The sequence below is a fragment of the Impatiens glandulifera genome, chromosome 9 (genome assembly GCF_907164915.1).
Source record: "Impatiens glandulifera chromosome 9, dImpGla2.1, whole genome shotgun sequence".
Lineage (NCBI taxonomy): Eukaryota > Viridiplantae > Streptophyta > Magnoliopsida > Ericales > Balsaminaceae > Impatiens > Impatiens glandulifera.
The window spans coordinates 17,564,371-17,578,410 of record NC_061870.1 but is presented as its reverse complement, the minus strand read 5'-3'; the positions used below and the strand labels follow the sequence as shown (position 1 = coordinate 17,578,410).

Genomic DNA, 14,040 nt, shown 5'->3' with positions numbered 1-14,040 from the left:
AACACTTAGAATTTTTGGGGAACATCTCTACAATTAAAGAACCAAAAAGTTTTTTTTAAGCCTCATAAATTGAACACTAGAAGAAGGCTATGAATGAAGAGTTAACAACTCTTAAAACTAATAATACTTGGGATTTAGTTGCACTCCCAAATGGGAAGAAACCAATCGGTTGCAGGTGGATCTACAAGACCAAACTTAACCCAAACGGTTCAATAGCAAAGTATAAGGTGAGACTGGTAGCTAAAGGGTACAATTAAAAAGATGGTATCGACTTCCACGACAGTTTCTCGCCGGTCGCTAAAACTGTAACGGTAAGAATTTTAATTGCATTGACTGCTGCTAATAATTGGTTTTTAGAGCAGGTTGACATAAACAATGCCTTCCTTCATGGTGAATTGGAGGAAGATGCTTATATGAAAGTACCTAAGGGTATAATGAAAAAGTTGATAACAAGGTATGTCGTTTAAATAAAATATTGTATGGTTTAAAACAATCTTCTCGGTAGTGGAACAAAGAATTTTCAAAAAAAATGGTTGAATTTGTTTTTTTGCAATCTGTAAATGATAATTGCCTTTTTATTTTAAAAAAAGATGATTCTTTTACTGCTTTATTAGTGTATGTGGATCACATACAAATAAGTGATAATGATATGGATATGATTAAATCCATTAAGGATTATAACATAATTGTTTTTCCATAAAAGATTTAGGAAAAGCTAGATACTTTCTAGGATTAGAAGTGTATCGAAACTGTGAAGGCATATATATGAATCAACGAAAATATGTGTTAGATATTTTAAATGACACAGGTTTATCCGGATGTAAACCAGCTCAAGTTCCTATGAATAAAGGGACAAAGCTAAATAATTCTAATAGCCCTGTTTTTACAGATCCTGAAAAATTCAGAAGGCTAATAGGCAGATTATTATATTTGAATTTTTCTCGACCTGATATTAGCTTTAGTGTACAACAATTAAGTTAGTTTATGCATAACCCCCTAAATGATCATTGGGAAGCAGCTTTACAGATCGTTAGATATCTGAAAGGCACAACTTCTTTGGGGTTATTTTATCCTTGTAAATCTGATTTATTGCTTGAGAGTTTTTCAGACGCAGACTGGGCAACCTGTACAGATACACGCAGATCAGTAACTGGTTATTGTGTCAAAATTGGAGATGCACTTGTATCATGGAAAACGAAGAAGCAAACGACAGTATCTCGTTCTTCAGCGGAAGCTGAATATCGTAGTATGGCAACAACAGTTTGTGAACTAAAGTGGATCAGCTATTTGCTCAAATATCTACATATTGATGTCAAATTGCCTATTTTTTAAAGTGTGATAATCAAGTTGCTATCCATATCACGGAGAACCCCGTCTTTCACGAAAGGACAAAGCACCTAGACATCGACTGCCACCTTGTTCTAGATAATTTCAATCAAGGTTTTATCATACCAAAATATGTCTCTACAAAAATTCAGCAAGCTGATATTTTTACAAAGCCATTGGATTGTACAACATTATATACTCTTAGAGACAAGATGAATCTTAGAGACATTCATCTTGAGGAGGGGATGTAAAAACTATAAAATAAGTGCTTAGAAAGTTTGATGTGTTTTTTATGTATTAATAAAAGTTAAAGGACTATTGTAACTTTATCCCTTTATAAATGAGAAGTTTTCTAATGAAAGAGTCGGTGATTTTTACTCTCAATCTTCAAGATCCTCTTTTCCTTATCTTGGGTTCTAAACCCTAACTCAAAGAAACAAACGATTTCAATACGTTATTTTTTAAAATAATCTTAATTATTAAACGTGTGAAAAATGTGTTATTTTTTAGAATAAGAGAATTATATGCATAGTGAAAAGAATTTATTGTCAACAATAATTTTATTAACTTTTTTTTTCAAAAAATAATAGATAAGAGTTATATATATAAACCTAACTATAAAAATATAAACGCACAAAACTTATAACTTTCATAAATGAAAAAATGTCATTTTATAACATTATCCATTACTGAAAAAATAAATAGTTATATATATATTTTATATTTTGTGTAGACTCTCGATGTGGTGATATGATTGTGTGGTGAGGATCCTATAGGGAGAAGATATGTAATATTGTATTATATCAACATTTTCATAACTTAATTAGGGAATTAAAATAAATAAAACAAAACAAAAACAAAAACAAGTATAAAGGCGAATATAAAATAATAATGAATGACTATTTTTTTTTTTTAAATGCTGTAAGAAGGAGACCCAGAATTATTTTAAGAAAAGTGACAGACAAGGGCCAGCTCATCCTTCCCAATTTACCCCCTTGAGTCGTGGGAAGCACCTATAAACATGCAACCTCTTCCTTTTATATTTTTTATTTTTACCATATCAATACTTTCTTATTTTTTCACATTTTATAAATTAATCAAACTCTTTTCAAAGCTCTAATAGGATAAAACTTAAATCAATCATTTAAAAAAGATAAAAATATAAGTGTTCACTTGCCCTCATGTATGAATTTGAAATTTGATGTTAGATGAAAAATATTAAGCCTTGTTCGGATTGAGGTTTTTTTAAAAACCTAGAGGGAGAAAAAAATAATGATTGGTGATAATTTTGAGATGATGATTATTTTTGATAAAAAGACTTAAAGAGTATTAATATATATGAATAAAATAACAAATAATAATTTAAAATATATGGTATTTTAGTATTTTGGTTAATGAAATTAGTGATATAATTGATTGGAAAATTGATTTTTGTTGGGTTTTTTAAAAAATCCAAAAATACCATGCCTTAATATATTTGTAAGAATGTATTTTTAAAATGAATTGTAATAGAAGAAATAAAAAAAAAAAAAAGTTGATTAAATGTAAATTTAGAAGAAAAGATTTGTCTTTTGTCTTAAAAAAAACATGAGATGATAGAGAATCAGACATGCCCAACAAGGAAAAGAAGTGATCATAGCCGATGATCTTGTGAGATGAAAACAATGAAGGAATCCAACGGTAGAAAGAAGATGGTACTTTCCCAATAGGTATGTATATATATAAGCCGCCATGAAATAGAGGAAGAAAGTTGGGACCTCAGATGAAGCATATCTATCATTTTCTTTTCTCCTTTTTTACCTTCCACTCTTTCATATTTACATAATCTATCAATCCTAAAATAAAAAGATAAAAAAAATATATATATATATATATATATATATATATATATATATATATAGATACACGTATATTGCAGAGAGAGGGTGAGAAAGAGGTTCTTTCTCTGGTCATTCATCTTCTCTCATTTCAATCTCCTTGTCTTGGTCTAATTTGGGGTTCCTTCCTTTCATATTCTTTTGGGATCGGAAGGAACAAAGCGAGAGAAAAGATTTGAGATACGAAGAACAGAGGCCATATATCGGGGAGGATGAATATGGCCTCAGTTGTATACTGCTCCTCCTCTTAGATCTTAGTTGTTTCTTTCAATCGGTTGTTTTCCCATCTGTAATTAGATATCAGCATTTTCTTCATTTTTGATTGACCCTTTTCAATCCTAGTTAGTTTTTCTATTTTGTTTCCTTATTGTCTCTGTAATTTCCCCATCCCCTAGATCCCTTTATTTCCATTTGGATTGATCTGATATCATTAAGATTGAATCAACATCATCCCAATTCTGCAAAGGTAATATCTTTTGATTTGGGTTCTTTTCTGCATTTTTGATTCTATATATAGACATTCATGATGATGATGATGATTATGATTATGATTAATTTATGCTTAGGAAGATGCAATCTGATCTTGGTAAGCTGTTCATTGGTGGGATATCTTGGGACACCAATGAAGATAGCCTGAAGGATTATTTTAGCGGTTTCGGAGAGGTTTTAGAGGCTGTAATCATGAAAGATCGAAACACGGGTCGTGCTCGTGGTTTCGGTTTCATCGTTTTCTCCGATCCTGTTGTTGTCGAAAGGGTAATCAATGAGAAACACATCATAGATGGTAGAATGGTAAGTATAGTAGATTTAATTTGCTTATATGTATCCAATTCCATAAATGTTTGTACAAATTTGATCATGATAGAACAACTAGATTGATGGATTGACAGATCAATGATCAATTGTTTAGGTTGAGGCGAAAAAGGCGGTTCCAAGAGAGGACCATCAAAACACCATGATGATGAGCAGGAGCAGCAACAGCAGCAGCATTCATGGTTCTCCTTTGCAACAAGGAGGAAGGACCAGAAAGATTTTTGTTGGTGGTTTAGCATCTTCAGTAACCGAGGCTGAGTTCAAGATATATTTCGAGCAATATGGAACCATAACCGATGTGGTTGTGATGTATGATCACAACACACATCGTCCAAGAGGATTTGGATTCATTACCTTCGATTCAGAGGATGCAGTTGACAAAGTATTGCTTAAGACCTTTCACGAGCTGAATGGAAAAGTTGTTGAAGTCAAACGTGCTGTTCCTAAGGAGCTTTCGCCCGGAGGGGGTCCTCTTGCTAGTAGGGGCAGTCCTCTAAGCGGGTATAGCTACTTCAATCAACTGAATAGGATCAATAGTTTCCTAGATGGGTATAATAATCAAGGATTCTCTCCTAGTAGTGGGGCTATTGGCTATGGTTTGAGGATGGATGATGGTAGGTTTAGTCCAATTGGTGCTGGCCGAAGTGGATTTGGTCCCTTTGGCTCAATGAACTTTGAATCGGGATTGAATGCAAGTAATTTTGGAGGAAATGCTACTAGCCTGATCAATAGTAATAGCTATGGAAGGGGAGGAGGAATGAACCATCCTTACTTTAATAGTAATAACAATAATAGGTTTGCTAATCCCATTGGCTATGATGGAGGAAGCGGGGGAAGCTCTTCCTTCTTTAGCTCGGCTTCGAGGAATTTGTGGGGTGGTAATAGTAACAATAATAGTGGCGGGCTTAATTATGGAGCAAACTCGAGCGGGTACTTGGGAAATGGAAGTGGGATGATTGGGGGCAATCTTGGCAATAGTGGGATTAATTGGGATTCTAATTCTCACCTTACAAACCAAAATGGAGGAAACATATTGGGTCATGTTGGGAATCTTGATTATGGCCTTCGAGGAGGAGGAGCAGGAGGAGGAGGTTATGATAGGATCTCTTCTTCAGGTACTACAATTGGAGATCCAATGTCGAATGCTGGTTATGATGGGGCTTTTTCAGACTTGTATAATAGTAGTAGCTCAGTTTATGGTGATCCTACTTGGAATTCATCTAACCTCGAAAGGGAGGGATCAGGTTCTTTTGATTATGAGCTGGGAAATGGAGGTGGAAGATCTGATGTTCAAACTAAGGGCTCTCATGGGTTTGTTGGTGGTGGTTATAGTGTTGCGAAGACACAATCAAACAGAGGTATGATTTGCTTACTTTGAGTTTTTCTTTTTGGATCTTTGTTTAGAAATGATATATTTTTGGTTTTCCATAGTCTTGTTATGTGGTTGGACTGAGGTAACATGCTTATGGATTAGATTATTTATGCTCAGAAGATAAACATACCAATTTTCCAAATCTGATCTCATCTGGATAAGAAAAACATAGTATTTTCATATGTTTTTAAGTATGTTAATAAATAAGATTTTATGTTTCTAATTCAAGAATTAATTTACCATTTACAGGATGATTTACCTGTCTAGGAAGGAGATGATAAAAAACCGCGAGGAAGGTTAAATAGGTGAAGAAGTGTAGAGTGTGTGTGTAGCTGGTGAAGTGTGAAATTTGCACACTCCCCCTAATCAACAAAAACTGTCTCAAAGTGGTGAAAGATGTCTGAAATTCTTTATCTTTATTATTATTATCTAGAGCTAACCGGATTTTGGAAGAAGAAGAGAAAGAAAAAGAGAGGTTTTACTAAATACATTACAGAAAGATTATTATGTTTTAAGGATTGAGTTTCATTTTGTGTTTTTTTATTTTTATTTTTCTTGTTTTGAGTGAGATTTAAAATCAGATTGCAGAGGTATTATGATGATGAAGAACATGGGTGATGCACAAGAAGGATAGACTATGATTCTTTCTTTCTTTATTTATGGGTTTTTAGTGTTATATAGACTGAATTATGTTTGCGTTTTATCGGTTAAAACTCATTCGAACCCAATACTCTTAATATGAGTTTTGCTTCTCCTCGATTTGTACCAAAAACTGTTGTTTATTTACTAGTGTGAAAATATATATATGAACATTTTATATTATGTGTTATCTTTGATTTTTTTTAGGTAAACACTTGGATATTGAATATGTATTCCATTCTAAAACATCTTAGTTTTCAAATGTTTTGTTTGTAGTCATTTAGGATAAATCAATTGTTAAGAGAAGGTTGAGATCTCAAATTCTTATTTTTGAAATGTTATTTGTCATCTATTTGGAAGAGAATTTTGATAAAATAGTATTTCATAATCTTTTCATTATTATAATTATGTTTGTATTTATTAGGATAATCATAATCTCAAATAGGTATAAAGTTAATTTTAGAGTTTGATCACAATTAAGTTTTAATGAAATCATTTATCATTTTAATTTGGTTTATTTGTCTTATAATATTTGTAGTATTAAAGCTTATATTGTTCTTTTTTTTTCATTTTGCCTTGATTCATTTCAAGCTGTTTGATTCTCATTCTCTTCCACTAACATTTTCTTTAAGTGCATGTTTAAAAAATTGTCAACATTCAATTGTTCTCAAATGATATTTATATGATTTAACGGATAATCTCTCTCAAGTAAATCATAATTATAATGAGTTTCCAATATGTTTTTAATCTCAAATATCATTTTGATATTCTTCTAATTGTTTTTTCACCATTCAGAAAATCTTGTCAACAAGAATATTTAAGTTTGATTGTCTCTAATTATAGATATGTAGTCCACACCAAAGAACTTTCTAGATTATTATTATTATTATTAAAAAATACTTATAGTCTTTTCAATAAGAATGTTTCAAAGTTTTCATTTGAAAAAAACAAATATTTGTCGATCATACTCAAACATATAATTATGTAATTATAATAGGGATGTTAATAACAATATATAAAGTGAATCTAACTATATCAAATTATATGATATAGTTTTGTGACTTTAGCATAATCAATTTTTACACTTTGACATGTTTAATAATTCTGTTAGTTGATTGAGATTTTTCTCCACATGTAAGTGGTGTCACACATTGGTTCGAATATCTCGCCAAATTATATTGTTTGTTTGTCATTGAGAAGATTATTGCATTTTTTCCTGGCCAAATTTGCTATACTATAGCTCAAAAGGTACTTTGAAGACGTCAGATTTGACTTTATTAACTATTCATTCTTGGTTCATGTGTCGTTCTTTCATAAACTTAATCAACTTTATAGATGTTGTGAACTTCCTACATATATCGGGTGAATCTTCCCTTAAGTCCTTCTATAGGTAAGTAATTGTAGGCAGATGAAATGGTTTTGTCCAATGTTCTGTTTCGAAGACTAAAAAAAGGAATTTCGGAGAGGGTCAAGACAGGAGTTCACCATCGATTCATTTGGTTCACTTTGAATAAACACCGCTTGATTGTAAGAATGACGTGTACCTTACCCGTCGAATAGTGAAGTACCCATTTTCGAAACTAACTTTCATTTTACTCCTAGACTCCGAACCCGATAGGTATCTTTATTTGCATCCCATCCCCGATTCGTCGAGTACCTAATCCCCGATGGATACCACTACCCGATTAAATATTTATAAAATTTTAGATGTTAAAAATAAGAAATATAATTTTAAAACTAATTATATTAAAATAAAAAAATAGAAACATTACTAACCTATATTAATATTTTAGTGGTAGAATAATATAACAACATTGTTGTTATTAGAGTTAAAGAAAAAAATAGAGAATAAATGTTATTATAGAGAATAAATATTGAAGAAATTAGAGAGAATAAGGTAATTTTTACTCTCAATCTTCAAGATCCTCTTTTCCTTATCTTGGGTTCAAGGACTATTTCATTAGAAACTTCCCATTTATAAAGGAGATAAAGTTACAATAGTCCTTGAACTTTTATTAATACATAAAAAAACACATTAAACTTTTTAAGCACTTATTTTATAATTCTTACATCCCCTCCTCAAGATGAATGTCTCTAAGATTCATCTTGTCTCTAAGAGTATAAAATGATGTACAATCCAATGGCTTTGTAAAAATATCAGCTTGCTGAATTTTTGTAGAGACATATTTTGGTATGATAAAACCTTGATTGAAATTATCTCAAACAAGGTGGCAGTCGATGTCTAGGTGCTTTGTCCTTTCGTGAAAGACGGGGTTCTCCGTGATATGGATAGCAGCTTGATTATCGCACTTTAAAATAATAGGCAATTTGACATCAATATGTAGATCTTTTAGCAAATAGTTGATCCACTTTAGTTCACAAACTGTTGTCGCCATACTGCGATATTCAGCTTCCGCTGAAGAACGAGATACCGTCGTTTGCTTCTTCGTTTTCCATGATACAAGTGCATCTCCAATTTTGACACAATAACCAGTTACTGATCTGCGTGTATCTGTACAGGTTGCCCAGTCTGCGTCTGAAAAACTCTCAAACAATAAATCAGATTTACAAGGATAAAATAACCCCAAAGAAGTTGTGTCTTTCAGATATCTAACGATCTGTAAAACTGCTTTCCAATGATCATTTAGGGGTTATGCATAAAATGATTTAATTGTTGTACACTAAAGCTAATATCATGTCGAGAAAAATTCAAATATAATAATCTGCCTATTAGCCTTCTGAATTTTTCAAGATCTGTAAAAACAGGGCTATTGGAATTATTTAGCTTTGTCCCTTTAGTCATAGGAACTTGAGCTGGTTTACAGCCGGATAAACCTGTGTCATTTAAAATATCTAACACATATTTTCGTTGATTCATATATATGTCTTCCCAGTTTCGATACACTTCTAATCCTAGAAAGTATCTAGCTTTTCCTAAATCTTTAATGGAAAAACAATTATGTAAATAATCCTTAATGGATTTAATCATATCCATATCATTACCACTTATTAGTATGTCGTCCACATACACTAATAAAGCAGTAAAAGAATCATCTTTTTTTAAAATAAAAAGGCAATTGTCATCTACAGATTGCAAAAAACCAAATTCAACCATTTTTTTTGAAAATTCTTTGTTCCACTGCCGAGAAGATTGTTTTAAACCATACAATGTTTTATTTAAACGACATACCTTGTTATCAGCTTTTTCATTATACCCCTCAGGTACTTTCATATAAACATCTTCCTCCAATTCACCATGAAGGAAGGCATTGTTTATGTCAATCTGCTCTAAAAACCAATTATTAGCAGCAATCAATGCAATTAAAATCCTTACCGTTACTGAGACGTCCCTGCTCATATATTAAAATTACTACTCCACATGTATCTATATTTAACTTTAAGAGACCTAACTGAAGCCATATACACCTGTTCTGTTCAAAAATATATTTTATATATACAAGTTGCATCAAACAGCAACAAATACTACAAAAGGATGACCTATAAACCATCATGCAAACATGTTTCTGTACAAGTATTATACCCATGCAACATTAGACAGTAAGAAAGGACCCAAAATTAAAGCCAAGTGTTAATACAAAAGACAAGTAAATCTAACAGCCTCGGTCCCTCCTCCCACACTTTCTCCCACAGCTTGCACCTCTCCAACCCTCATTCCTTCAAGTGTACAAAAGCTAAGGCTGGGTTCCTACACCACACACAACATAATGAGTCTAAAGACTAAGCAAACAATTGATATTGTAAAACCTGCTGGAATGCTTTGCTTTTAAAAAGAAAGATGTATGCATAAAAGATTCATACTTTAAAAGAGATGATCAGTCCATAAAAAGCCATGTTTGACCATACATCATTCAGAGCTGATCCTGAAGGCAAGGAATCTGTTTGAGCCGTATTTGGAAAAAGGCACAATTAGGAGTCCAGCCCTAAAAGCCCTAAACCTGTTTGGACCGTCTTTGGGTTAGGCAGTAATAAATAGAGCTCACACTAAATATTCTGGTCCCATAAATAATTCAGCCAGTACATGTGGAATTGGCTGACTAGAGCTCATGCCAGCCAGCCTCCTCCCTTTTCCGTCAATACTCATTCATCCATAATAGTATGCGCCCATGTATGCATAAACCTTAAGGATTTCTGTTTTATAAAAGTTTATACTTAACAAATCAAGAAACCCTAGTATTTTCTGGAAAAGATGATGACCATTGTTATGCTTGATAAAAGAGTATGTTTATAAACCAGATTGGTCCATAAAACCCATGTTATGCCATAAAAACATATATTTCAAAATATATAAAAATCTGGGCAGAAAGTACTTGTTATAAATAGCTATGTGTGGGTTTTAAGAGTGATTTTGAGAAAGACTTGCCTTAATTTCGAAATTGGATAAAGAAGATAGTCTTTGCTAGGGTTGCTCTTGCTTCTTTACAAAGCTCCTAATTTTGGCTTATAGAGAGAGAAAATGGAATTTGCTGATGAAGAAAATAAATGGCTAAGGGTATATTTAAAAGGCTGATATGCAAGGTGGATTGCATGCAGTTAAGTTAAATGGAAGGCATGCAAATGGTTATGGTGGGTGTTTTTAGGATGCCATGTGTCCAAATTAATTAATAGGCAACTTGGTTTAATTATTGACTAAAGAGGGAATTAATTTAGGATTAAGCTTATCCTAATTATTTAGTGGGTCCCCTTACATGGGTCCATGCAACTTGCTGTTTTTATTAAAATTTGCCTAAGTACAAATTATCAGCCTCTTGTATCCCATGTCCCTTATACATTCTGGGCTACATATATAATTTAACACATAGAAATTATATCCCAGTTCTACATAGTAGCAACAAGCTTATTCCTAAGCATAATTGTGAGCCTCTTCTACATGGGTCTTTCTACAAACTGTTCCATAATATAATTAGCACAACCTTTTTATATCTCTGCCCCTAATAATAATAATACAAATTTCTTCCTAAAATGACCCATAAATAAATACATAAGGGTGAACAATTCCAAAATTGCACCCTTGACCCTACTAGCCTTTTTGAACAGAAAAAGATGAGTTTGGGCATAACAATTCTACCCTACTTATAAAAATTTCGACCTCGAAATTTACTTACGGAACAGTTCAGGATTGTTCTGCTGCATATCCTGCTCTACTTCTCAGGTGGCCTCTTCTACTGAACTGTTGTGCCAAAGCACCTTGACCATATTTACTTATTTATTTCTTAACTTCCTGGTTTGCCTGGCCAGGATCTGGGTTGGTCTCTCCTCATAAGATAGATCTTTTGATAACTAAACTTCTTCATACTGAATCACATGGTTGGCATTAGGAATGTAATTCCTCAAATTGGACACATGAAAAACATTGTGAACAGTAGCAAGGCTTGGAGGCAATGCTAATCTATATGCAACTTCACCAACTGCCTCCAGAATCTCAAAAGGCCCTATATATCTTGGATTCAATTTTCCCTTCTTTCCAAACCGAATGATACATTTGCAAGGAAATACCTTAAGAAACACATGGTCACCTTTGTTGAATATTATATCCCGACGCTTCTTATCTGCATAACTCTTTTGTTGGCTTTGAGCTGTTAGCAATCTTTCTTTAATCTTGCTAACTAAGGAAACTGTGTTGGAGACGATCTCAGGCCCTATTAACACCCTTTCCCCAACTTCATCCTAATGCAGGGGAGTTCTACATTTCTTCGCATAAAGTGCTTCAAAGGGTGCCATGCCAATAGAAGATTGATAGCTGTTGTTGTAGGCAAACTCTACTAATGGCAGCCTTGATTCCCAATCACCACCAAAATCAATAAGGCATGCCCTTAGTAGATCTTCTAGGATTTGGATCACTCTTTCAGATTGGCCATCTGTTTGGGGTGAAATGCAGTACTGAATGCTAACTTTGTCCCCAAACCTTTGTGCAAGCTTTCCCAAAAGTGAGAGGTAAAAAGAGGGTCTCGATCGGACACGATTCTGGTTAGGATGCCGTGGAGTCTAACGATCTCTTGTAAGTACAACTCCGCATATTGATTCATTGAAAAAGTTGTCTTTACCGGCAGAAAGTGTGCAGACTTAGTAAGACGATCAACTATTACTCAGATGGCATTCATTTTCCTCAAGGTCAAAGGTAACCCAACCACAAAGTCCATAGCAATATCATCCCATTTCGAAACAGGTATGGGCAGTAGACAAAGAAGTCCAGAAGGCCTTTGACGCTCTACCTTAACTTGCTGGCATGTTAAGCACTCACTAACATACTTGATGATATCCTTCTTCATACCCGGCCACCAATACAACATCTGCAGATCTTTGAACATTTTGGTGCTCCCTGGATGAATAGAATATGGAGTAGTGTGTACTTCAATCAATAACTCTTGTCTTAAAGAACCTACTGAAGGTACCCATAGCCGATTCCTGTGATACACCAGATTATTCCTCGTGCTATACAAAGGTGTCTCCCTCTTCTCATCTCTTTGCTTCCAAAAGGTGAGTTGTGGGTCATCAGCTTGTCCCAACCCAATTATTTCTACAAGATCAGGAAAAATGGCTAGAGTTGCAAAAATGCACTCCTGCCTTGGCTCAATCACAGCCAGCTCTAATCTTTCAAACTCTTGAATCAGGTCAGACTGGGCAATGATTAGATTAAGGGTACCCGACTTACGGCTTAAGGCATCAGCTACAACATTGACCCTCCCCGGTTGATAAACAATTTCACAATCATAATCTTTAACCAGCTCCAGCCAACGCCTCTGCCTCATATTCAACTCCTTTTGAGTAAATAAATATTTCAAACTTTGATGATCCGTAAATATTTGAGACTTCTCACCATAAAGATAATGCCTCCAGATTTTAAGAGCAAAGACTACAGCAGCTAATTCCAAGTGATGGGTGGGATAATTCCTTTCATAAATCTTTAGTTGCCTTGAAGCATCAGCCATTACGTTCCTGTTTTGCATAAGAACAGCTCCTAGACCACACTTTAATGCATCTGTGCAAACCACAAAGTTGCCTACTCCTTCTGGAATGGTAAGCACTGGGGCAGAAATCAGACACCGCTTTAACTCATTAAAACTTGTCTCGCATTCATCAGACCACACAAATTTCACATTCTTGCGCGTTAGAGTTGTAAGAGGCAGTGCTATCTTGGAGAAGCCCTTGATGAACCGCCTATAATAACCTGCTAATCCAAGAAAGCTCCTCACCTCAGTCATATTCTTTGGCGTCGCCCACTCCTTAACTGTTTCCACCTTAGATGGGTCAACTTCTAACCCCTTTGCTGAAATAATATGCCCCAAGAAAGCAATCTGTTTGAGCCAGAAATCACACTTACTTAGCTTTGCAAACAACTGATTTTCTTTTAAGACTTGCAAAACTATAGCCAAGTGTTGCCTATGCTCTTCCTCCGAACGTGAGTAGATTAATATATCATCTAAGAAAACCACCACAAACTAATCCAGATACGAATGGAATACCCTATGCATCAGTTCCATGAAAATAGCGGGTGCATTGGTTAGTCCAAACGGCAGAATCAAGAACTCATAATGCCCATAGCGGGTTCGGAATGCGGTTATCTTTACATCTTCTTTCTTGATTCTCAACTGATGATACCCAGAACGCAGATCAATCTTGGAAAACACTGCAGCACCTTGAAGTTGATCAAACAGGTCATCAATTCTTGACAACGGGTACTTATTCTGAATTGTCACCTTGTTCAACTCTCTATAATCAATACACAACCTTTTGGAACCATCTTTCTTATTCACAAGAAGGACTGGTGCACCCCATGGAGACACACTTGGGCGGATGAAGCCTTTGTCCAGATAATCTTGCAATTGATCTTTCAGCTCTTTCATTTCTGCAGGAGCTAAACGATAAGGCGCCTTTGAAATTGGCAGTGTCCCTTGCTTCAATGTTATAGAGAACTCCACATCACGCTTAGGCGGCAAACTTGAAATATCATCTGGAAATACACTAGGGAAATCTCTTACTACTTCAATATCTTCC

At 34.2% G+C, this 14,040-nt stretch overlaps 1 protein-coding gene across 3 annotated transcripts; it reads left to right on the top strand.

Annotated features, from left to right (window-relative positions):
- Positions 1-3,225: 3,225 nt before the first annotated feature.
- LOC124914331 (heterogeneous nuclear ribonucleoprotein 1-like) lies at positions 3,226-6,217 on the top strand. 3 transcript variants are annotated; one of them, XM_047454852.1, is made up of 4 exons: positions 3,226-3,669; positions 3,774-3,995; positions 4,114-5,374; positions 5,638-6,217. In XM_047454852.1, the coding sequence occupies exons 2-4, from the start codon at positions 3,774-3,776 to the stop codon at positions 5,640-5,642; spliced, it is 1,488 nt and encodes a 495-aa protein (XP_047310808.1). In that variant the 5' UTR covers positions 3,226-3,669; the 3' UTR covers positions 5,643-6,217. The 3 variants fall into 3 exon arrangements, with proteins under 3 accessions (XP_047310808.1, XP_047310807.1, XP_047310806.1); XM_047454851.1 differs by having other exon boundaries at positions 3,227-3,669; positions 3,770-3,995; XM_047454850.1 differs by lacking the exon at positions 3,226-3,669 and having other exon boundaries at positions 3,762-3,995.
- The last annotated feature ends 7,823 nt before the right edge of the window (positions 6,218-14,040 follow it).

What these genes read in the sequence shown, in the direction of transcription:
- LOC124914331 (XM_047454850.1), top strand. Translation starts at nt 3,762, where the DNA reads ATGCTTAGGAAGATGCAATCTGATCTTGGTAAGCTGTTCATTGGTGGG. An exon ending in ACATCATAGATGGTAGAATG is followed by an intron (nt 3,996 to 4,113) that starts GTAAGTATAGTA and finishes TCAATTGTTTAG; the next exon opens with GTTGAGGCGAAAAAGGCGGT.